General features: G+C 44.7%; 1 protein-coding gene across 1 annotated transcript in view; it reads left to right on the top strand.

Moving 5' to 3' along the window:
* Positions 1-25,606, top strand: part of LOC148509078 (B-cell receptor CD22-like) — a 248,742-nt gene that overhangs the window by 185,341 nt on the left and 37,795 nt on the right. Inside the window, exons 5-6 of the mRNA XM_088443620.1 lie at positions 15,584-15,874; positions 19,665-19,928. Of these exons, the coding sequence (XP_088299746.1) occupies positions 15,584-15,874; positions 19,665-19,928 (555 nt within the window). The remainder of the gene's footprint in view (positions 1-15,583; positions 15,875-19,664; positions 19,929-25,606) is intronic.

Here is a 25,606-nt window from a genome sequence, read left to right on the forward strand (position 1 = left end):
TGCATAGACTGTATGTGTGTATTCCAATGAGCACACAATTCTATGAATTTGCAGCTCCGCCATTTTGTGAGTGTCAGCAAACTCACTGTGTGAGATTGCTGAATCTGCAATTAACCACAGTGTGTGATGGCATACCATATCTATATTGCGCAATGAACACGTCCATTAATGCATCAACCTTACTCATCGGATATTGCATTGCTTTTTTAAGTTTGAGTGGCAGAAATTCAGTAGGTTTTGTGAAATGTCAGGTCATGTCTAAGAAGCCTTAATGGGGCATGTGAAACCGTAAGGTTTTTTGTCTATGCTGTTTTATAATTTAATAACCATCAGGGATGGATGCAGCAAACCGGGCCATCTGCAGGAGAGAAGGGCAACAAAATGGTACACTAGAACTGGTGGTGAAGGGGCCAGCACACAGGAGGTGCTTCGGGGGTGCAGTGGTAGAGACGAATGAGGGTGCCGGTTGCAGGCATGCAGGGCAGTGTCGGCAGTGGGGCAGTGCATAGCAGCAGAAACGGGGGTGTGGAGCAGTGCACAGGGGCAGCAGCGTACGACAGAGGGTCTCATGGCACTAACGGTCCCAGCCCTGAACTTCTTCTTAAGGCCCCTACACATGAAACTCATTCCATTGAACTCTCCCTGGAACTCCAGGACATGATATGGTGCTTAAACAGCACATTTTGACATAAGAACTATGCAAGATCTAAAGATAGCTGACTGCATGCACTGATCAGTGAGATCTATGATGCAGGCATCTGTGTAAAAAAAAAAAGATTCAGAGATTCACACACAGATCAGTGTGAACCATACGGCATGCATTAGAGAAAAAAAAATCAATAAGACACAGATTCATGGACAGGTCAGTGAGATCCATCCATACATCTGTGTTAAAAAAAATTTAAACAAGTGAAATTTAAAAAATATATATATATGGCGTGTCTCCTGCCCTCCCTGAAGCACAACCAGCCCCGGGATTTTCACAGCCGTTCCTAGTTGTTAAAATGATATTGGGGTCCTCTGTATTTAGCCCAACCAACATTGGGCTTTTCAGTGCCAGTCCTGGTTGTCAAAATACAGGGGACAAAAGATGAAGGGGTCCCCAGTATTTAGCGCAACCAGCACTGGGCTCAGCTGAGGTGGCACTGGTTTTGGAAATACAGAGGACAAAAATCATAGGGGTCCCCTGTATTAACCATAACCAGCACCGGACCTTTTTTTAGCGGGGTAGAAATGCCACAGCCAGGGGAACACTTTCACTGGGTCCCCCGGCCAAAGCATTACCCCAGACCGCTAGTCAACCCAGGCTGGGGATCACTGGGGAGGTGTGGACCCCCCAATAAAAGGGTCCCCCTCTCCAGGGCACCCCAGGCCTTGGCTGATAGCGCTGGGCTATCCCCGGCACCCCTGGAGCTGTGGGTGCCTGGTTGATAGTGTATAGTGTATTGCAAAGAAAGATGAAATAATATTGTCTTTTACAGGAGAACTACAGGTCCCAGAAAGCCTCCCCTGCATTCTGGTACTTGGAGAACCACACTTACCAGCATGCAGGGCATTATGGGCTCACTGGTACCTGTAGTTCCACTGCAAAATAAATATTAAAAAAATACATTAAACACACACTGTGAAAGTACAAATTTATTAGCACATAGATCCACACTCACTATCTCACATATTCACCTAGTATCCCTGCATGCATCAAAACACAGATGTACACATATGAGGTGTTACGTGCGCTCCCAGGTGTTGTGTGCAGAATGTAGTGGGGAAAGGGAAGGGGAGGGTTGGAAGGGATATGCAAGAGAGGGGGAGGGGCGGTGATTGTGTGTGTTGGAATGGTGTTGTGTGTGTGGGGATGTTTGTGGGATGTGGGTGAGGTTATGTATATGGTTGTTGCTGTGGATGTAACTTGGGTATGTCGTGTATGGCTGAATAGGGGTGTGTAAATAAAGGAAGAAACTAGGCAAGGCATGTGGAACCAAACCTGTTTATTGGGTGTCACAATGCTCCCCTGGGTTGGTAGCAGTGCTGGTATGATGCAATATAATGCATCTCTTTGACAATCCTCAGTTGGGAAGTGGGTAGACCTCTTTAGGGTTCTCCTTTGCGTGCGGTCCTTACTCCTGCACGTTCCCCTGCTGGACCTATGGTCTACAGATTTAGGAACTGGGATTGTATGAGTGTCAGAATGTTCCAAGACTTGTCCAGTTGGCGGCGTCCCGCACTGGTGTAAAAGTCTGCTTACCTACCGGTAGGGCTTGTGGTCGTCCAACAGCGGGAAGCAGTCCAATCACTTTTCCCAGAGTGTGTCTGGGGATAGGCAACCTCCGCGGTCCCGCGGGGTGCTGTCCAGTTGGGTACCCATAAGTTCTTTAGCTGCCTGGTGCTTGGTTTGTGTGTGTGATGCACAGCAATGATGCGATGATGCAATGACTCCGTGTTTCGAACGGGCCCCACGAGCCCGTGGGGTATGGTCCCATGGCTGGAGGCACGGGGTCCCGTCAGGGCAGACAGTACCTAACAGGCATGCAGGTCTGATCCGTCCCCTGTCAAGGACTCCTTGATAAAGGCCAGCTGCCCGAAACGTGTTGGAGACCCTGCCACCACACATCAAGCCCCACATTGAGAATACCGGACCTTGCCGCCATCTCACCCCCACGCCCAGCTCGCTGAAGCAAAAATCACCACTGCAAGCTCAACCATATCAAGTGCTCGCACCCGACAGAGGATGGCTCAGACCATATGATTATATGATGATCCCATATCTGGCTTTAAGTGTGGCGATCCTATAAATATTTTTATTTCAACCATTGAATATATGATATCTAGAGAAATCTTATTAATAAGGTGTTCTATATATAATTATTGAAGGACCTAAAGAAATCCAACTAATAAGATACATGAGTTTGGTTCTGTTAATACTTAATTAATCCCTAAGCCAATGACAATATTTCTATTCTATTATCTATCATTTTTAGATATTTTGATAAATTTCACCTAATAGTTTAGGTATTCCCATATGCCCAATACATATCCCTGTATTCTTGATTTGCAATAGGAACTTATCAGCAGTCCTCTATATCAATTTTGATATCTGTCTAAGTGACTATGTTGTATCTTATACATTATGCTTCCCTAATATATGGTGTGGCCTAATATATTGTCTGTATGCTATATTCCTGGTTGATCAGCAACATGTTCAACAGAGATCTAATGCACCTGATAACTCTGATTAGGACAAGCTGCAGCACACTCCAGACTTTTGCCACGCCTCCGCATCTAGGATTGGCTAACATGCCTGTCCATCATGGCCACGAGAGAACCTATTGGTCCTCCCTGTTATAGTGGAGATCAAGTGGATGACACATGAGCTGTTCAGTGTGAACAAGCCCAGGTCGGCAAAACGTACGTCTGGCCACAGGAGTCCCCGGCAGTGCTCTGGGGCTCCCCATAGCCACACTTTCCTGAGTCCCTGTTCCTACTTGACTGTAAGGTAACTCTCTCTTTCAGCAGCACTCTCCTATAGCCATAGGTGAAACTGGGGGTGGTCCGGGGATGCACCGGACCACCCATTAGCCCAGTTCTCCCATATACAAGAAGGCAGCAGTGCCATCCTATTTTAGCTTGGACGCCTGCCACTGTGCACTGTGAAACAGCGCCAGTGGCATCCCTTGATTGGTGCTGAGTGCCAGCCAATCACAGCTCGCAAAACAGCAGCAAATCAGGTGCGACCGCTTCTGATTGGCTGCCGTCCCCGACCTGTGATTGGCTCACAGCGGGCATCATATTTGAAATGGTGCCTGGGCCCTCGGAGCTCAGATGAGGAGATCCAGCAGCAGGATGGAGGCAGAGAGGGTCGAGCAAGGCAAAGGTGATCGGCAGCACCGAGAACGATGTGTACATGTATAGGGGGAATTGACCAGTTCTCCCAGGCACCTGTTATCCCTGTTGAAATGAGGGCATCACTGCTTACATATAGTCCTGTCATGTATGTAGTTGAATCAGCTGTGTAGGCCTTAGTATGTTCCTAATGTGACATGGCTGTGTGGAATCGATAGCGATTCCCGGCAGCGCCTGGCCTACAACAGCAGAGTTCCCGGCAGCGGAAGCCCGACAGCACTGGAAATCCCGATCATGGATAGGTGAGTACTAACTAACCTAACCCTAACCCTGTTTAGGGGTGCCTAACCCTAACCTACCCCCCAAGTGCCTAACCTTAATACCCCCTGTAAGTGCCTAACTCTAACCCCCCCTTCCCTGCTGCCTAAACCTAAGTCCCCTGGAGGGTGCCTAACCCTAAGTCCCCCCCGGGGGTGCCTAACCCTAACCCTCCCTCCCCCTAGCCTAACCCTAACCCTCCCAGGGGGTACCTAACCCTAAGCCCCCCCCCAGGTGCCCTATACCTAACCCTCCCCCCCGTGACTGTCCGCTCACGGCGCCCAGCATCCCTTCCATCGGGATGCTGGGCGCCAGTCTCCCGGCATCGGGGAAATGTCAGGCGTCTACATCTAGATGCCCAGCATTTCACCCTCGCCGGGATATGACAGTCGGGAAGCCGGGCTGCCGGTATTAAGGCAGCCGGCTTCCTGATTGTATACCGGCTGTGTGTGTGATATGATTGCCCCATTGTACTCCGCATGTAGAGAGGACACAGGAGCACTGCTGCACACATGGATGTATGTGGTACACACCAGGTAGTGATGTAAATACTGTATATGATGAGCACATGTGAGCATCCTACCTGCTTTAATGTGGTGCAGTAATTGCGGCTGTGGTCAGGGCAGTGCCCATTTCTGCCTCTCTGTCTTCTGGATAAGTTTACGTGCAAGAGTCACAGGAGGGCATGGGGGCATTGCTGGTCACAGTAAGTCTGCCTTTGTATGCTGGCAAAATAGATCAGGTTCCTTTGTTTCTCCATAGATGGCCCCATGAGATATTTCCCCGGCATTTAGGAGAAGTCTTTCAGAGAAGTGAAAGACTTCTCCAGGGGAGGCTGACACTGTGCATGCTCACAGTGTCAGGTTCCGGAGCCAGCTGGGGGCTGCGGAGGGAGAGCCCCCAGCTGGCTTACATTAGTGCTTGCGTGGGTTTCCTCCAGGGGGTGTGTCTCAAAACCATGCCCCCTAGTTGAGTGATCAAGCCCCTTTTTTGGGGAGCGAGCACCTACGGCGCGAACATAAGTTCCCATTTCTTTAACAGGCACCCTGCCGACTGCAACTCTATATTTTATATATATTTATATTTTTATATATATATATATATTTAACACTAAAACTGGGACCACCCATTACCAGATCTCTAGTTTTGCCTATGCCTATTGCTACCACTGTAGTGCATATTCCTTAGCTGCACAGGCACCAGGTTTGCACCCAGCACTTGGAGCTATTAGTAGATGCAGCCCTTTATTCTCTTCTACATTTACTTTCGCTGAGCCTTCTTGCCTACCCGCTTACCATTGCTTTATGCTCAGGCAAACAGGTGACAGTAGCGGTCAGCGACAAGTAAGTGCCTGGACTACTACTCTTCTGTCCCCTTATAAACATGACTAGCATGCCATATTATCATAACTAGCATTAGCACCTGAGTAATCCTTTTGGTAACAGCTAAGTGGGTTTCTGCACCTGCATGCTATATACTGATGTGAATTTATGTATGCAAATAGTGGCAGATCACTCAAACTGTGTTGCTGAATATGCATTAACTGGCAGGAATTGAACATGTGTATATGATGATATTTTCATTGATTAAGGACCATTCTCCTTTTCGGCTGTACTCTCATTAGTGTCCATTGTAGGGTCCAGTCCTGCTCTGCCTTGGCATCAGGAGTGCACCCAGCACCCGGAACTAACAGCAGATGCTGCTCTTTACTCCTTTCTATACTATTTTTCTTTGAGCCATTGTGCCTACCCACTCATCACTGACCAATGCCTAGGCAAAACACTGACAGCAGCAGACAGCGACCCGTAAGTGCTTAGATCAATACTCCCCTTTTCCTTATACAATTCTATCCTTTAGTTTTGCTAAATCTATTTAACCATTAGCAGACACATGTCAATTTACAGTGATATAAGAGATGAGCTTTTCTGCCTTGAAATAACTGAAATCCATATTTCATGTTCTGGATACCTCTCATGATATAATTACTATCACCATTTATCAAAAATTCAGCTGTAACGATATGGTTGGCAGAAATTGCCCTTAATAGGTATACTAAGCAATAGTACATGAAAGAGAGTGCCAAAATCTATGTATATGTTTTTTATGAGCGTGTATTAATAATGGGAACATGGATTAGAAGGGACCAATATTCCAATTATTAATTTTCTTTAGTTCCTCCATCCTAATACGTTACATGTCTATTTTTTCTGTAAGTATTGTATAAGTGATTCACTCTTTGATAAAGCCCCAGATTTGTGGAGCGAAACGCGTCAGTGGACTTTCTTTTGGACCCATTGGACTATCCATCTGCATCATATTTTGGTCATATCATCCTTACACCGGAACGCGAGACCCGTGGTCCCCCTGGACACTAGCCGGCTGCTGGAGTAGAGGCAGGATTGAGATGTGGCCGGATCGATACCAACAATACCTGACTATTAAGGAGCCGCTAATATTCTGTCTCTCCAGAGCTTCCTCCGCCACTCACACAGCTTCTTCATCTGCTCGGATGTAAACTAAGTGATCTGTAAGTTAATACATGTGACACGTCTGCTAGGAACATAGCTACATGCAATCTGTAACTTTATAACAACAGCATATAACTCCTGGTGAGATTGAAGACCAACTACTACAGATGCAGACAGTATGGATTAATACATATGTTTCCATTATTATTTTTTTGATCCACCTCCTCCAGCGATTATTTTATTACAGGTTGAGTCTCCCATATCCAAATATTCCGAAATACGGAATATTCCGAAATACGGAATATTTTTAGCATGACTGAGATAGTGAAAACTTTGATTTTTGATGGTTCAATGTACACGAACTTTGTTTATGGCACACAATTATTAAAGATAAAGTATAAAATTACCTATAGGATGCTGTGTGTATAAGGTGTATATGACACATAAATTAATTTCATGTATGTACACAAACGTTGTTTGAGCCACAAAATTATTGAAAATATTGTATAAAATTACATTCAGGCTGTGTGTATAAGGTGTATTTGAATCATAAATGCGTTATGTGTTTAGATTTGGGCCCTATACCTAAGACATTTTAATATGGTATGCAATTATTCCAAAATACGGAATATTCCGATATTCAAAATACCCCTGGTCCCAAGCATTTTGGATATGGGAGACTCAACCTGTATTAATATTTTTATATCAACTAGTAATATATTTGCTACAAATAGCTTCTCAATTTATTGCAATTGCTAATTGTAAGTGAACATTCTTGTTGTTTATATACTGACCGGTCATATTGGATTTATTACAGTAAAAACATCTCTTTTATATATTAGAATTCTTGTTTTAGTGGTGATTTGCACATATCAATTCTCTTGGAATTACTTATACATTTTTATTCAGTATATTTTTTACATTTTTGGTGCACCTGATTGCCAGGTATATTTTTGTGAGCTGCCACAGGCACATTGATTAATCTGCTACTCCGATTAGAAGAACATCTTGATGGATTTCTATATAACATTGATAAACATCAATTACTTGTAGATTTTTAGTATATCTAATTAGCGCTGAGTTTATGATTTTTAGTATATTGTATAAGTGAGTCCAACTATAAAGTTTGATAATTGCCCCTTTGGCCAAAACCTCCAAGTACTTTCTTGTGCCCTCGCTGTCTAATAAAATTTTGTTCATGGGAGCACCTTTTTGTTTTGTGTACAATCTACATTATTCTGTTAATTGGGGTTACGAACCCGACTGTTATCAATAATATAACGGAGGTTTGGGCTAGAACCGAGGGCACATAAACTTCTAGTCAGGGATAGAGGGGGTTAATAAAGTTAAAGATGTTTGTTTTTTGTTTGACAGCAGGTAGACAGATGTGATAGGGCGATAGGTTAGGGGGCGTGTTAAGCGAGAGGGCGTGGGTAATCTGATGTTGTAAATATGCCTCTTTGAATTTGATCTCCCACCCTCCCTCCCCTATTGTGTCTTGTGTCGGCTTTATTTCATAGCAGGGAAAGACCGTCAATATTGAAGCGTCCATCTTGTGGCAGTAATAGCGGTGCGCACCACTTCAATGCACTGATAGGCTGATTTCACCCTATTGGGATCAGCGGCACCTCTCGACCGAGCAGGATGAATTGTGCATTGGCATGGGTGTTGGGGCCGCATCACTTGCTCTGAAAGGGATAGTTGTCCTTTGCAAGTTTTAAGATCACACTTACCCTTGTCTGGGATAGTTGGCCCTCACAAGTTGTGATATACTTTTGGCCTAAGACAAGTGGACGCTGGTTATTTGCCGTTCTTTCTCCTGCCACCATACCTACCATTGTAACTAAATAAAGCTGACCAGTTAATGTAAATGGTATAACTTGGTCTCGTGTGTTTATTTTAGTTAAGTTTTAGTTTAAGTTTATGGGTCACATCAATCATCTGATGATAGAAAGTTTAAGTAAATCTAGTGCTGGGACCACCTTTTCTTCTTTTTACTATTCAGATACCTTGTTGCTAGACATGTGAGCAGGTGAGAGACTTGAATATTTGTTTCGATATGGTTGTACCTACTGTAAGTTTAGCTGCATTAAGGAATCATGTTCTTGTATAAAGAAGAAATGTGCACAGACCTCTGATTTTTGGTTTTGGCAAAACCACCCTCAAATGTTACAGTTTTGGCAAAACCACCCATAAATGTTTTGGTTCAAATTCAGTTTCAGTTTTGGATTTTTTTTTAATTCATAAAAATAGATAAAATCATGTAATTAGGACCTGTGTACATGCAATTCAAACCCCGGCTTCAATTTTTAAATCCAAGTTCCAAGACCCAAGCTGGGACCCAACTCTACTCAGAACCCCAAAAGTGATCAGAGCCGGGACTCGATTTGACTTGGAACCCCGTAGTTCAGGTGTCTTTGGTTTTCAGGAAAACTGAACCGCACATCTCTAGTATAAAGAATTATATCTAGCACCCATGTGACAGGCAGGTGATGATTATACTGTAGGTTACATGCTAGTTCCTGTCTCTGAACAGGTGATTATTACACAACAAGATATTGTCACTGATTGAAGCTCAAGCTGTAATGCGACAGCTGTTTAACACACTGCCATTAAAAAATGCTGACATAGGGCTTGATTCAGCAAGAATCGCACTTGCTAATACTCACGCAATCGGTTGATTGTTGCGTTCTGTGCATGTGTACGCATTGCAGTGTGCCTGCGCGAACTGGCTACTGCGATCGGGACTGCGATTGCAGAGGTCACGCAGATCCATCGCAGAGTGATTGACAGGAAGTAACGTTTTTGGGTGTTGATGGAGGGGTGGTCGGCCAAACACAGGAGCGTCACTGAGTTTGCATGCCGTTTCAGGGGTGTGCATAAATTATCCACTGCGATACCCTAGGCAGCCTGAGGTCTCATAGCGTGCATGGCTGTTAGTAATTTCTGAGTAAGATCTGGGCTTGTGCAAGTGCACATATGGGTCCAATGTTACTGATTGTTTCGCTATATTGCTAATTATTACGGGTGTGAGGCAGAAGAAAGTGAGGCTGTGATCGCAATGTTCTACTGCGATCGCAATGCATTTCCATATCACTGCTGATATTAGCAACTGAGTAGCATACGAATTAGCTGCAAAATAGCGATCCATGCTGAATCAGGCCCATAGTCCAGAATGGGACCATCCAAAGTAATATCATATCAAAGTAAAGAATGAGCCAGATGTGACTTTTTCCAGGCACGCTTTTCGCAGCACGTGTGATGCGAAAGGTCACAGGCACAGCTGCAGTAAAGATGCAAGTGAACGCAACTGTAAGCTGATGATTCCTCTGTGCAATGTACAGCAGCGCATATTACAGATGGTAAAGTTCTCTTTAAAGTAAACTGGTTATTAAACACAAATAAATGAATTGAATGCAGACATCATTGTGTAAATAATTATCCTGATTATTTGTGTTTTATTTTAACATACAGGAAATGTAATTACGTCAGTGGTTGCAGGTGTTAGTTATTGAAAAGCAGAGCACAGGATGAGCGCGACTAAAGTTTTCCTCCTCGTCCTTTTCCAAGGTAAAATGGATTCACATGTTAGAATAATTATGTATGTATATGTCATGCAGCCACTAATTCACCAATCAAAATGTCGACATTCAGGTTAAAATGTCAGTATCATTCTCCACACATAGGAAATATCACCATTTACAGAATGTCGACATTTGAAATGTCAACATTTCTATTAGAGTTAAGGTTAGGGATAGCGGATGGGTCATTATGAGGGTTAGTGTTACCATTAGGGTTAGGAATAGCGGAAGGGTCACTGTGAGGGTTAGTGTTACCATTAGGGTTAGGGATAGCGGAAGGGTCATTGTGAGGGTTAGTGTTACCATTAGGGTTAGGGATAGCGGAAGGGTCACTGTGAGGGTTAGTGTTATCATTAGAGTTAGGGATAGTGGAAGGGTCACTGTGAGGGTTAGTGTTACCATTAGGGTTAGGGATAGTGGAAGGGTCACTGTGAGGGTTAGTGTTACCATTAGGGTTAGGGATAGCGGAAGGGTCAATGTGAGGGTTAGTGTTACCATTAGGGTTAGGGATAGCGGAAGGGTCAATGTGAGGGTTAGTGTTAACATTAGGGTTAGGGATAGCGGAAGGGTCACTGTGAGGCTTAGTGTTACCATTAGGGTTAGGGATAGCGGAAGGGTCACTATGAGGCTCGGTGTCACCATTCGAGTTAGGGATAGCGGAAGGGTCACTGTGAGGGTTAATGTTATCATTAGGGTTAGGGATAGCGGATGGGTCATTGTGAGGCTTGGTGTTACCATTAGGGTTAGGGATAGCGGAAGGGTCACTGTGAGGGTTAGTGTTATCATTAGGGTTAGGGATAGCGGAAGGGTCGCTGTGAGACTCGTGTCACCATTAGAGTTAGGGATAGCGGAAGGATCACTGTGAGGGTTAGTGTTATCATTAGGGTTAGGGATAGCGGATGGGTCATTGTGAGGCTTGGTGTTACCATTAGGGTTAGGGATAGCGGAAGGGTCACTGTGAGGGTTAGTGTTATCATTAGGGTTAGGGATAGCGGAAGGGTCGCTGTGAGACTCGTGTCACCATTAGAGTTAGGGATAGCGGATGGGTCACTGTGAGGGTTAGTGTTATCATTAGGGTTAGGAATAGCGGAAGGGTCACTGTGAGGGTTAGTGTTACCATTAAGGTTAGGGATAGCGGAAGGGTCACTGTGAGGGTTAGTGTTACCATTAGGGTTAGGGATAGCGGAAGGGTCACTGTGAGGGTTAGTGTTACCATTAGGTTTAGGGATAGCGGAAGGGTCACTGTGAGGGTTAGTTTTACCATTAGGGTTAGGGATAGTGGATGGGTCACTGTGAGGGTTAGTGTTATCATTAGGGTTAGGGATAGCGGAAGGGTCACTGTGAGGCTTGGTGTTACCATTAGGGTTAGGGATAGCGGATGGGTCACTGTGAGGCTTGGTGTTACCATTAGGGTTAGGGATAGCGGAAGGGTCACTGTGAGGGTTAGTGTTACCATTAAGTTTAGGGATAGCGGAAGGGTCACTGTGAGGACTAGTGTTACCATTAGGGTTAGGGATAGCGGAAGGGTCACTCTTAGGGTTAGTGTTACAATTAGGGTTAGGGATAGCTGAAGGGTCACTGTGAGGGTTAGTGTTACCATTAGGGTTAGGGATAGTGGATGGGTCACTGTGAGGCTTGGTGTTACCATTAGGGTTAGGGATAGCGGAAGGGTCACTGTGAGAATTAGCGTTCCCATTAGGGCTAGGAATAGAATTACACTGAAAAAATAATGCCGACATCACATTGGTTTTGACATGCTGAATGTTGACATGGTAAATGTCGATATTATAAACATGTCAACACATTCAATTTCAACATAATGACCATGTAGACATTGTCATGTTGACCTAATGACAGTTGATGAATTGAACATCTGCGTAATATACACCTTAATATATAATGACTCAAATGTAATTATATGTAACCTGTACCTCTCAGTCTTCTACTCAGGCTCTATGTTTCAGAGATGGGAGTTCTCTTCTGTAATGGAGGCTCTGATTGGTTCCTGTTTGGAGATCCCCTGCACATACTCACCCGCCACAGAGTCTGAGAAATCCAGTATTGTATGGTATCAATATCTTTTTGTGAATTCTATAGAGATTTTTAACAGCAGAACATCCTCATCAGTAATAAGTGACTACATAAACCGAACGTCATTGGTACCTGGAGGAAACTGCTCTCTTAGGATAGACCCAGTGAGAAGAGAAGATAAAGGTCTATATTATCCAGGAGTAGCAGGAAATGACAGCAAGAATGCACAAAGCATGCGTAAAAGGATTATTTATCTTGATGTCACAGGTAAATGTTTATTTAAATAATACACATGTGACCACTTTTTGTGATATGTTTAACATTGGTACAGGAAGTAAATGGCAATGACCATAGCAACCAATCATAGATTGCAATTATAATTTTCCTTAAGCATTTATATAATGATGGGCTTAGGGCTGTCAAGTCCCTGACATGCACATTGGGAGCCAGCGCATGTTCTGTAGGTACCCACCACAGGGATGGAACAGAAAAAGGCAGGGGAGGGCAGCAGGATGGGGCAGCTGAGGTGACCTGTGATATTCCGGGTCCATTCACTAATGAAAACATAATTCATTGCTATTAGCAACACCTTTGAATCTGCGCCATCTTGGATTGCCAAGTTAAGCACTTACCTGTTCAAAAGGAAACAAACAAAAAAATTATGATATGAGGGTCTGATTCAGAGCCGCTCGTAAACGGCCGCTCGTTCGTTCGGAGCGATGTTCACACATCTGCGCATGCGTATGGGTATTAGTACGCATGCGCGAACCAGTCAGTGTGGTCAGAAATCGTGTGCTCGCAATATAGCGAATGCCTGCTAATTTGAGTGACAGAGGGAGGCGTATGTGGGTGGTAACAGGGAAAGGTGCTTGAAAACGGGGAGTGGAGATCCGAACGCAGGCGTGCCAAAAGGTCAAAACGGGCGTTTAATGGGAGTGCATAATTAACAAAGCAGCGTCATCGACCACGTCAGTTGGGTGTCTTTTAGCCAGAACTGCTCGCATGATTGCAGTAGGAAAATCCAACCACAAGAATAGCGAGCAGTTCATTCGCCTTTCGATGTACTCGATTAATCTAATAAATAGCGGAGATGACGTATGATGCGAGCGGCCAGGGGGCGTTTTTTACAAAAAAACGTCCGCATGTTTTGTTCGCTCGTTCAGACATAGAGGCGTCAACAGACCGCAAAGAGCGAATGGTCAATTTAAATAGCCAGCCCCTTTTTCTGGACGAGCGAGCACAAATAGCGTCCGGCTCTGAATCAGGCCCTGAGATCACAGAACGAAAAAAAGTTAGCATTGTTTGGGCATCAAATATTTTACATTATGCTACATAGTGATCCTTCTTGGCCTTTTTCTAACCTTCAACAGAGAAAAAATTAACATTACTGCTCATATATTAACAACAATGCAAATACTGTTTCTTTGTAAATGATACAGACAAAAGAACCTTATATTCTCCTTTCAAAACAGGGTTAGGCTCCCTTGAGTTATAGAAAAAGGGGAACTGCCCTAATTAGGGCTACTATAGTGGATAAACTGCTAAAAAAAGTAAAATAAAGATAAAGGATGTGGCATCACTGTCCTTCTTATGCATGCAATATCGAACTGCTGTTATACAGTGATAGATGGTAGCATAATCCATAATACTAACTTCTACAAGAACCATCCACAGGACAGGCACGGTCACAGACTCCTCTCCACACAGTCACACACCACTGCCAGCTGGCTGACACAGCGGTCAGAGCCCATACTCCAGAGGAGGTCACCAAGGAGCACAGCTCCACTTCCTCTATTCAGCAGCACACCTCCGAGAATGCCGGGCAACTCCCAGCAGGCATGATGATGTCACGCAGTGTGACGACATCGCATTCAGCATTCTGGGAAGACAAGAGTGAAGGATAGAACTTACTATATTCTGGCAGCTGCAAGGGGGTTTGTGCATGAGTGCAGCTTTTCAGGTATCACCCCCTTGGAGGGTGACACTCGGTGTAGTCCGCTCCCCTCTAGAGACACCACTGCTTATTATACTGTGTAAGCGGCCTCACACCTGCTCACCTCAGTGTCAAGTGAACGCAAAGTTTCTTTAGATCACATGCGGAAAGTTGTGAAGAATAATAAATAATCAAAGTACTGTCCCCAATATGTCTAATGCAGGAGAAAGTCTTAGCTAACACTGCTTTTATATTAAGACTCTGAACAATTAATTTAGTCTGCATTATCTAATAATATGTTCAATACAGCCATCAGTACTTGAAAGCCGCTGGAGCAGCGGGACTTATAGGAGGAGAGTGAGTCCAGCGGAGCACTGAGTGATCTTCACTCCATATTATTACACAGCCAAACATTGGAAGTGTACATCAAAGTGCACTGTGGAACATTGTAAGCCAGTTAGTTACACTGGGCCGTTCATCTCTCAATCCATTATAGCTACATTTGTTGCTTATTCTCAGTGACCAGATACATTGTTGTTAACTGCGTCCCTTCTGACTTGGTTTAAGACAAGTTTTTGCAGATGCATTTGAGTTAGGTGTATACTCACCAGCTGAGAACTATCAGAGAACGTTCTTTTAAATCTGTTCATTTGTGTATATACACTATTGATTTGATATTCTGTGTCCTATTTATTACACTCTGTTTATATACTTTTATACTCCTGGGAGTTTTATTATATGCTTTTGGATGTAAATTTATACTCAGATATATGAGATTCTAATAAAGGATATTTAATACTCCCCAACATGTGTTAATAGGCGCCGCCTACTTTTTCTGTGTGTATTTTTGCTATTGTTGGAAGTCTGGCAAAAACAACACACCACCTTTGGCGCTTGGGTAATATCTTTTGATAAATTATCTAATATTGACTTAAAATTAAGATAAAGGGGGTTTCTACGTCAACTAACCCTCATACTAAATCCCCTCCACTATCAATTATACTACTTTGGTGTGAGACCTTCTTGTGGGAATCCCACCATACGCGCTCTATTAAGCAGAGTCCAGCTCTCATACAGCACATAGCCATGATCCTTTGCCTTTGGTGTTACTTGTGTCTCCAGAGATACAGTTAGGGGATATCTGTTACAGCAGCTTAAGCTTTTCAGCTACAAACACAGCATTTATACTTTCCTACTAAAGTGATAGTGGATATCATCAGCAAAGGTTCTGGCTATATGCTAAAGTCAGTATAATGCTAAATACATCTAATGTTGGGGTCCCTGGAGAAAATAACTCTCACCGAAGAATTATTACTGGTGACAGAATGGATTAAGAAACATATTATTTAGATAAAATAAAAAAAACATAGTTATAATAAAATGGATGTAGCATTTATCTTACAAATTCTCAGATTCCCCAGGGAAACCTAAACTTACTGGGTCTGGAGAGATGATGGAAGGAAAAGCCACCATTATTTATTGCCGTATTGATCACACCTGTGCCAGCAGCCCCCCATCTCTAGAATGGAACAAACCTGGTCTGACCAAGAGACAATCAGTACAATTATCTAGAGGCTACTGGAGGGAAGAATCAGAACTTACTTATATTCCTTCATATATGGACAACAGGATGTTAATTCGATGCACAGCCACCTATCATAGAGGACTAAGATCCCAGGCAGAAGCCCAATTGAACATCAAATGTACGTAAATTATGTCAAAAATAAATTGTGAACATGGTGGACCTGAACCAGAGGTGGGCACAGAAATGGTGGCATCTTTTGGCTATCGCCTGCCCTCACTTTATTCAAATGTTGCTACAAAGTCCTTCCCATTGTGTACATCCATGTGTATGAGTGTGCAAGGACTGAGACGCCCACTTTACTAATTGGCAAATGTTCAACCGTATTAAAAATCAACAGCACTCGCTTTAAATCAGCAAAAACAAAGTATAGAGTATAGACTGAAGAAGAGTAAGATTGGAGATTTGTAGGTTGATGAGTTATAGATATAGTAGGTTTCAAGGACAAAAAATGTCTGATTATAGAAATAATATGGAGGAGGAAAAGGCAGGATTGGGAGAAGGGCTGAATGTTGGAAAACCAAGGAGGAGGAATGTAAAGAGGCCTTGGCTGAGGGAAAGACAATGATTTCAGTTTTTGAGAGGTTGAGTTTCATAATGAGGTGGATCATCCATGTGGAGATGATCAACATGCAGTTGATAACACAGGAGAGGACAAAAAGGGAGAGGTCAGGAGAAGAGAAGGGATTTAGGTTGTCATTGACACAGAGGTGATATAAGAAGCTAAAAATAACTGTTTAGGTGACAGAAAAAAATAGAGAGAGAAAGGGCCAAGGGTAGAGCCTTGGGAAATATCACTGGAAGAGGAGGGGAGGTGGAGGCAAGTGTGAAGACATAGCCAGAGCATTTGACCAGGTTGAATGTAAACAATGAAAGCACTGTGTCATGTAGGTATATACAGTGAATATTATGTAGGAAGAAGGGGTTTCAAATGCAGCATTAGTGAGGTCAGTATTGGTTGAACAGAGAGTTCAAAAACTGTATTGAAGTGGGTCATGGAGAGAAATTGGAAAGAAGGGAAGAAAGAGTTAGTTATATATAACCCACCAGGAGAAGTTTGGAGGTGTTGTGGAGAAGAGAAATGGGCAGTATTTAGAGAGATAGAAAGGGTCAAGGGAGACGGTAGGAGATATGGGGGCATGTATAAAAGAGGAGAAGGTATCAGAGGTGAGGGATGTGTGAGCAGGCATAGAGAGGGAGGAGCTGGTGAGAGGGCTTAAAGTCAAGAAGGCAGGTGGAAAAGAGGAGAGGAGAATGGAGAGTATAATGTAGACTAGGATTGCAGTTACTGCAGGGTTGGGAGACAAAAGTGCTGTCTGCAATGAAGAGTTTCAAAAAGGAATTAAATTAAGTTTTGGTGGTTCTGTGGGCTGTCAACTCAAGGACAAAGAGGTAAGAAGGAATGGGGATGGAGATGAAGATGGCAAAGAGGTGGACTGGGTTGGATAATTGGGTTGATATAAAAGACAAATTAGTTAGAAAATTATTATTATTTTTTCTTCAAGGCATGTCGAGACTAGTGTCTTCCAACGCACTGGCAGCATGAAAACACCGGCCATCCTGGGTAACCCGAGAGATACTCAGATGGCCGATGTCCAGGCAGATGATCCGATACTGTGTCTATTTACACAAGATGTCTCCTGCGACATTAGCATATTATTGCACAGCCACTGCGCAAAAGGTGGTTTGACTCAAACGCATGCAGCCACTGAATAAAATGCATACTTACCTACATTGAAGGGCAGCTTTCCGGGAGCACCAGGAGGGGACCTGCTGCTCTCCTCTTTGGGGGGCGGGGCCAGACGATAGAAAGGATTAGGCCCCGCCTCCTTTACAGAAAACTCCCGTGATTCGTGGGTCCGTGAGGAGGGGGCGGGGCTAAATGACGCAATTTGCCTAATTTAGCCCCGCCCCTTCCCGACAGACCCGATAATTTCAGGTAAAATCTCCCCATCCTGGGGGGGATGCGGGAGATATGCCTACTCTTCCGGGATCGCGGGGGGTTACCCGAAAAATCGGGAGTCTCCCGCGATTCCCGGGAGAGTAGGCATGTATGATACAATGTCACAGCAGCTGTGTAATAGCATATAACACTGAATCAGGTCCTCAATTTGGTTCACTGTAATTTGCAGAATCTACAATAGCCCCTTAGGTCCCTATTTATCAATCTTTGTAAAATAAAGTGAAGATGGGAGTTTTCACACACTTATCACATTATTTTAATATCACCTAAATCAAGGGTTCCCAACCACGGTCCTCAAGGCACACTAACAGTCCAGGTTTTAAGGATAGCCATAGTTGAGCACAGGTGACTTAATTAGTATCTTAGGTATTTTGATTTAACCATCTGTGCTTAAGCATGGATATCGCTAAAACCAGGACTGTTAGTGTGCCTCGAGGACCGAGGTTGGGAATCACTGACCTAAATGATACTACAGGTACCGCACATGACCCGATGTGCACATGGAATCGGTATGATTTACCGTCGGACCCATGCCCAGCGGTTCAAATCCCGACAGCAGCAGCCCAACAATTATGAAAATCCTGATTGTCCCCAGGTAAGTATTCACTAGCCTATTCTACCCCGAAACCCTAACCCTCCCTTAGGGGTGCCTAACCCTAACCTTCCCTCCCAGTGCCTAACCCTAACCACCCCCTTTGCCACCACCTACACCTAAGTCCCCTGGGGGGGTGCCTAACCCTAAATCCCCCCGGGGGTGCCTAACCCTCCCTCCCCCTAGCCTAACCCTAACCTCTGGGGGGGTGCCTCACCCTAAGTCCCCCCCAGGAACGCTAAACCTAACCCTCCCCCCGCGTCTGTCCGCGCTCGTCGTCCCTTCGATCAGGATGCTGGGCGCCGGTCTCCCGGAGTTGGTAAAATGACAGGCATCTAGATTTAGACACCTGTCATTTAACCCTCGCCGGGATTAAGTAGTTGGGAAGCCGGTTGTCGGGATTAGGTCCGTCGGCTTCTCGACTGCATACCGTGCTCATGTGCCCCCAAAGCCGAAGAATGATTGGCATGCTGCAGCCATTTGGAGGCAGGTAGGGGGCAGTGGTGGGGGGCAGTTTACTAAATGGGGGGGTGTCACTCAGATTTTGTAGGCATGATGGGGTCAGATTTCCAAGCCCTGGCTGAGCAGTTCTGGCAGCCAGTCTGAGTAAATTTAGACTTTCTCAGATGGGTGAAGACTGCTTCCATCCTGAATTCAGCACTAGGGTGGCAGGAGTTTCTCATCACACACCTTCTGCTGCATTAGCATATGTTATCAGCGATGTTATTAGTGTCTATCTCTACATCAGGCTCATTGACATGTTGGTGGTGCAGGCCTGACCTGTTCCTTGCTCCAATGAGCAGGACGGAGGCATAATGGATGTGCTACATAAGTGGTGAAATCCAGTTATCAATAGAAATAATAAGAATGAAAACATCATGTGCTCATCTACACCTACCCATAACCCCCTGCTCTTTTCCAGATATAGCCCTTCAGCATATGTGATAGAAGATGTTTTCTGAAAAAAAAAAAAAAAAAGACAAACATCATGGGCCAAATGTAATAGGATGAGAGGTTAGAAAATGTGACAGTTTAGCAATAATCTCACATTGGTCGAGTTTTATCTTCAAAATGGGAAAACATCTGAATGAGAGTTTAAATCGTGAGAGTTTTTTTAAGTCTGAAAAACATGCGAGTTAGCTCTGTTACTTTGTTTTCGGACTCTATTACATTGGCCGAGTTTAAAAAGTGTCAGAAACCGTCACATTTTCTAAACTCTCAAACTATTACATTTGGCCCTATATTTCTTTAATTCATGTAACATTATAATAGCTTGTCTGCAGTTGGTATAGCGGTGTTTATGAGATCTTTACTTTTTTACAGAGCATTAAATCAAAATAATTTTTTTGGTCACAGTCCCACCAAAAGCTGTTATTGTCACCGTCATGGGAAGCAAAAATTTAACAGAAGAAAGTGATGTGACTTTATTATGTAGCAGCAACTCTAATCCTCCCGCATCTACATATGAATGGTACAAAGGGAAGAATAAAAGTAAATTACAAATCACAGGATTTTTAATTAGAATAAGTGACGTGAGATGGGACACTGAACCCTATTCCTGTACTGCAATAAATGAAGTGGGCAGAGGAAAATCAGCACTAAAAGAGATTTTTGTGCAATGTACGTATACACAATCAGCACTTACATAGATATTCAGTATATGCGATCTATTTAAATATATAATAATGTGTAATTATGATATATGTTGTACTACTTGTTTTGTTATTTTTGTTTATTAGCTATTGGCATCTTCTGCATTTAACCATTTATTGTAATGTTTTTCAATTTATGATGCCGTTATCTGATTTTGTGACTAGGGCCTGAGTTATCAGCTAGAGGTGTGCTTGTCAATCAGTTGTCTAGTTTAGTTGTAGAGGAAGTATTATGCCATTAAGCGTATCTTGTGGGACAGGAGCGATGTAATGAAAGCTAAGCAACTGCATAGGCAAAAAGATGTATTAACACTAGAGATGTGCGCCGACCTTCGTGTTTTGGTTTTGGATCTGGATCCCCCTGGTTTTGGATCTGGATTGGTCTTGCCAAAACTTCACCTCCGTGTTTTGTTTTTCATGTTTTGGTTTTGGATCTGGATTTTTTTCTTTAAAAAGTCATAAAAACAGCTAAACTCACATAAAATGGGCTTGTTTTTGTTCCTACAGTATAATTAACCTCAATAACATTTATTTCCAGTAATTTACAATCAATTTTAACCACCTCACAATATTATTTGCTTCATTTAGTTAATGCCAAAAGGTTGCATCCAGCTAGCTGGCTGACTAAGCTAAGTGACACAGTGGGTGGCACTAACATGTGGCAGTTCGCTTCTAATTTCTAACACGGATACAGTGTGTTATACAGTGTGGGTTGGATATACCAATAGTGCACTTACTGTGACAGCAGTGTCGGCAGAGCGGGGTTGCTGACAGTGTCCTCAGTACATGGAATGGCAGTGCTGGCAGTGTCCTCAGTGAAGGGTAACAGTGATGTTGGCAGTGCGGGGGTGCCAGCGGTGTCTTTAGTGCAGGTATGCTGGCTGTGTCGGCAGTGCGGGGGTTGCTGGCGGTGTCCTCAGTACATGGAATGGCAGTGCTGCGATGCTGGCAGTGTCCTCAGTGAAGGGTACCTGTGATGTCAGCAGTGCGGGGGTTGCTGACTGTGTCGCCAGTGCAGGGGTGTTCTCAATGCAGGGTCCCGGCGGTGTTGGCAGAGTGGGGGTGCCAGCTGTGTCCTCATTGCATGTGTGCTGACAGTGTCGGCAGTGCAGGGAGTGCTGGTGGTGTCCTCAGTGTGGGAGTGTCGGCAGTGTGGGGGTCGCTGACGGTGTCCTCAGTACATGGGGCAGCAGTGCAGGGGTGCCGGCAGTGCTGGCAGCGGGGGATGCTGCCAGTGCAGATGCCGGCGGTGTCGGCAGCGGGAGTTGACAAAGGGTGTCAGGTGGCGGGGGATGGCGGGTGTCATCTACTTTTGCTTCCTGTGTGCATTTTCAATGGGCTTAACGCCAATCAGCGTTAAGCCCGCTCAATACAAAATCTCGCGACCCGACAGAGGGGTCGCGAGGTTTTGCCTCGGGTGAGGGATCCGGGGCTGGCATGGAGATCCGAGCTTGGCTCGGATCGCCCCGGATCCCTGAAATTCGGGTGGGTTCATATCTCTGAGATCTAAACCCGCTCATCTCTAATTAACACCAAGATTACCATATTATTTGTGGGTGGTCAGGGACAGGTCAAGACACATGATGATGATGGTTGCAAACTACTTGTAATGTAACTGGCTTTCTGGGAGCACTCTGATAATATGGATTCATGATTTCTTTATCATTCAGACGTTATTGAGCATACTCAGAGCTGGCACTAGGAATAGGCATTCTAATCAAATGCCTAGGGTGACTTAAATGCCTTGGGGCATTCCAGGGCTCTGATGCTGCCCCCTTCCGCAACGCTGCCCCCACCCCCTTTGTGACGCTGCCTCTCCCCTTCCCCCTCCCCTCCCGTTGCTGCCGCGATCGGAGCTCAGCTCCGACCAGGCAGTACAGTAGTCAGCCAGCCAGCTGACTCACTGACTGACTTTGAGCCAGGTCAGAATGAGCTTCTGCACTACAGTAGGAGACAAGATGGCCGCGGGACGGCATGCTGCGCATGCCCAGCCGTGGCCACTCCTCCCATGGGCCTTAGCGGAGGAGAGCCGTGTGTGACCTCATGGTTCTGCTTCCATCCAGACTAACCTGCCGGCCAGCCACCCGCATTGCCCAGTGCCCAGCCGTCAAGAGCGGCTGCATTGCCTGCATCAAAAAGCAAGTGTAACCTGCTTAGGCAGGCACTGTGGGCAGAGAGGGGGGCTGAGATGTGTCACATACAGATATATATCTATATATATATAAATATAATATATATATATATATATATATATATATAGATATATATCCCCAATAAACAACAATATCTATATATCTATCAAATGCAGTAATAGCAACACTCTGTGGACTTCAAGGAAATAACCACAGCACAAGGCTTAATGTTGGTAAAATTATATAATGTGCTGTGGCGACGGCCTCTGTCTGTATATTATATATTATATATATATATATATATATATATATATATATTAGGGGTGAGCGGGTTCGGATTTCTGAAATCCGAACCCCTCCCGAGCCCACCCGATCCGAGGCCGATCCGAGTCAGGCTCGACTTTTCCCGCCTGACTCGGATCTGAAATCGAGGCAAAACGTCATCATCCCGCCTTCCGGGTCTCGCGGGTTTTGGATCCTATATAAGGTACCCGCGTCGGCGCCATTTTCTCACTCGGCTGTGGACAGTGAAGAGGGAGGGTGGGAGTTAGGGCTGGCTGGGCTGTGTAGTGTAGTGTAGTGTAGTGCAGTGTAGTGTTGTGCTGTGCTGTGCTGCGTTGTGCTGCTGTTGTCCATAGGGGCTGTGACCACTACTTCAAAGTCCATAGGGGCTGGCTGGACTGTGTTGTGCAGTCAGTTGTCCATAGGGGCTGTGTCCAATCCAAAGTCCTGCGCAGAGTCCCAGTCCTAAAGGGGTGCTGTAGTGTTGTCCAGGGGGTGCTCTGTCCGTCAGGGGTGCTCCCCCCAAGTGCAAAAAAATATATTTTTTCTGTGTTTGTGAATTGTGTGCACTGTGGCTGCACGTGCATCAACAAAGGAGCAGCGCCAAGCGTGCGCCTGTGTCCCATAAGTAAAAGGCCGGCTGGCTTGTACTTTAAAGGGTGCTGTAACCCCAAAAGGGCACTCCAAACAAAATAAAAAAATATATATTTTTGTGTTTGTGAATTGTGTGCGCAGTAGCCGCACGTGCATCAAAAAATTAGTGCCAAGCATGCGCCTGTGTCCCATAAATAAAGGGCCAGCTGGATTGACCGCTAAAGGGTGCTGTAACCCCCAAAGGGCACTCCAAACAAAATAAAACATTTTTTTTTTGTGTCTGTACATTGTGTGCGCAGTAGCCGCACGTGCATCAACAAAGTAGTGCCAAGCGTGCGCCTGTGTCCCATAAATAAAGGGCCGGCTGGCTTGACCGCTAAAGGGTGCTGTAATCCCCAAAGGGCACTCCAAACAAAATACATTTTTTTTTCTGTGTTTGTGAATTGTGTGTACTGTGGCTGCACGTGCATCAACAAAGGAGCAGCGCCAAGCGTGCGCCTGTGTCCCATAAGTAAATGGCCGGCTGGCTTGTCCGTTAAAGGGTGCTGTAACCCCCAAAGGGCACTCCAAACAAAATAAAAATATAGATTTTTTTTGTTTGTGAATTGTGTGCGCAGTAGCCGCACGTGCATCAACAAAGTAGTGCAAAGCGTGCGTCTGTGTCCCATAAATAAAGGGCCGGCTGGATTGACCACTAAAGGGTGCTGTAACCCCCAAAGGGCACTCCAAACAAAATAAAAAATTTTTTTCTGTGTTTGTGAATTGTGTGCACTGTGGCTGCACGTGCATCAACAAAGGAGCAGCGCCAAGCATGCGCCTGTGTCCCATAAGTAAAGGGCCAGCTGGCTCATTTCTTAAAGGGTGGTGTAACCCACAAAGTGCACTACTATCCAGCAAAAATAAAAAAATATTTTCTGTGTTTGTGTGCGCCTTAGCCGCACGTATATATCAATATAACATAAATGGAGGACCAAACTTTCTCTGATAAAAATAAAATAGGGAAAGATCAAGAACCTCTTCCTCCTAGTGCTGTTGCTGCTGCTGGGAGTTGTTCATCATCCCAGAGAGAAAGTAGGAACACCACTACTTTTACTAAACAATTGACCCTCCAACAGTCCCTATCGAAGAGGATGAAGTACGACAGCAGTCATCCTGAAGCAAAACGTATAACTGAGGCCTTGACTGCTATGTTGGTGTTAGACGTGTGTCCGGTATCCGTCATTACTGCAGTGGGATTTAGCCAATTGATGGAGGTAGTGTGTCCCCGGTTCCAAATCCCTTCTAGTTTCCCCCTGCATCCTCAAAGCAGCAGCGACAAGCGTGCGCCTGTCTGTTAAAGGGTGGTGTAACCCTCAAAGTGTGCTCCACAAATAATAAAAAAATTCTTCTTTTTTTTTCTGTCTTTGTGAAATGTGTGGGCTGTAGCCGCACCTGCATCCTTAAAGCAGCAGCGACAAGCGTGCGTCTGTCTGTTAAAGGGTGGTGTAACCCTCAAAGTGCGCTCCACAAATAATAAAAAAATTCTTCTTTTTTTTCTGTCTTTGTGAAATGTGTGGGCTGTAGCCGCACCTGCATCCTCAAAGCAGCAGCGACAAGCGTGCGTCTGTCTGTTAAAGGATTACATCGGTGACAGCATCCAAGTAGGCATGTCAGAAAGTCTGTACATGTACTGGCAGGAAAAAGAGGCAATTTGGAGGCCCCTGTACAAACTGGCTCTATTTTACCTGAGTTGCCCCCCCTCCAGTGTGCACTCCGAAAGAGTGTTTAGTGCAGCCGGGAACCTTGTCAGCAAAAGGCGTAGGAGGTTGCTTCCACAAAATGTGGAGAAGATGATGTTCATAAAAATGAATTATCAACTCTTCCAGGGAGACCAGCCTCCAGAACGTACAGAGGGACCTGTGGTGGTGTATTCCAGCGGGGACGAGTTAATACTCTGTGAGGATGAGGATGTACACAACACTGAAGAGGGTGAGGAATCAGTGGATGAGGAGAATGAGGACGACATCTTGCCTCCGTAGAGCCAGTTTGTGCAGGGACAGATTAATTGCCAGCTTGTTTTGTGGGGGCCCAAACAAACCAATCATTTCAGCCACAGTCGTGTGGCAGACCCTGGCGCTGAAATGATTGGTTTGTTAAAGTGTGCATGTCCTGTTTATACAACATAAGGGTGGGTGGGAGGGCCCAAGGACAATTCCATCTTGCACCTCTTTTTTTCTTTGCATTATGTACTGTTTGGGGCCTAGTTTTTCAAACTGCCATCCTGTCTGCCACTGCAGTGTCACTCCTAGATGGGCCAGGTGTTTGTGCCACCCACTCGTATCTCTTAGCATAGTCATCCAGCTACCTCGGTGCAACCTTTTGGACATAAAAACACTATTGTGAGGTGTGAGGTGTTCAGAATAGACTGGAAATGACTGGAAATTAAGGTTATTGAGGTTAGTAATAGCATAGGAGCAGAAAAACCCACAAATTCTGTGATTTTAGCTGTTTTTATGCTTTTTAAAAAAAAAAAAAATACAGATCCAAAACACAAAACCCAGAACCCAAAACACGGAAGGGTGGTTTTGGCAAAACCAATCCAGATCCAAAACACGAAGAAAGATCCAGATCCAAAACCAAAACACGAAAAGTGGCCGGT

This window comes from Taudactylus pleione, unplaced genomic scaffold (assembly GCF_031769625.1).
Source record: "Taudactylus pleione unplaced genomic scaffold, aTauple2 ptg000332l, whole genome shotgun sequence".
In the NCBI taxonomy this organism is placed as follows: Eukaryota; Metazoa; Chordata; class Amphibia; order Anura; family Myobatrachidae; genus Taudactylus; species Taudactylus pleione.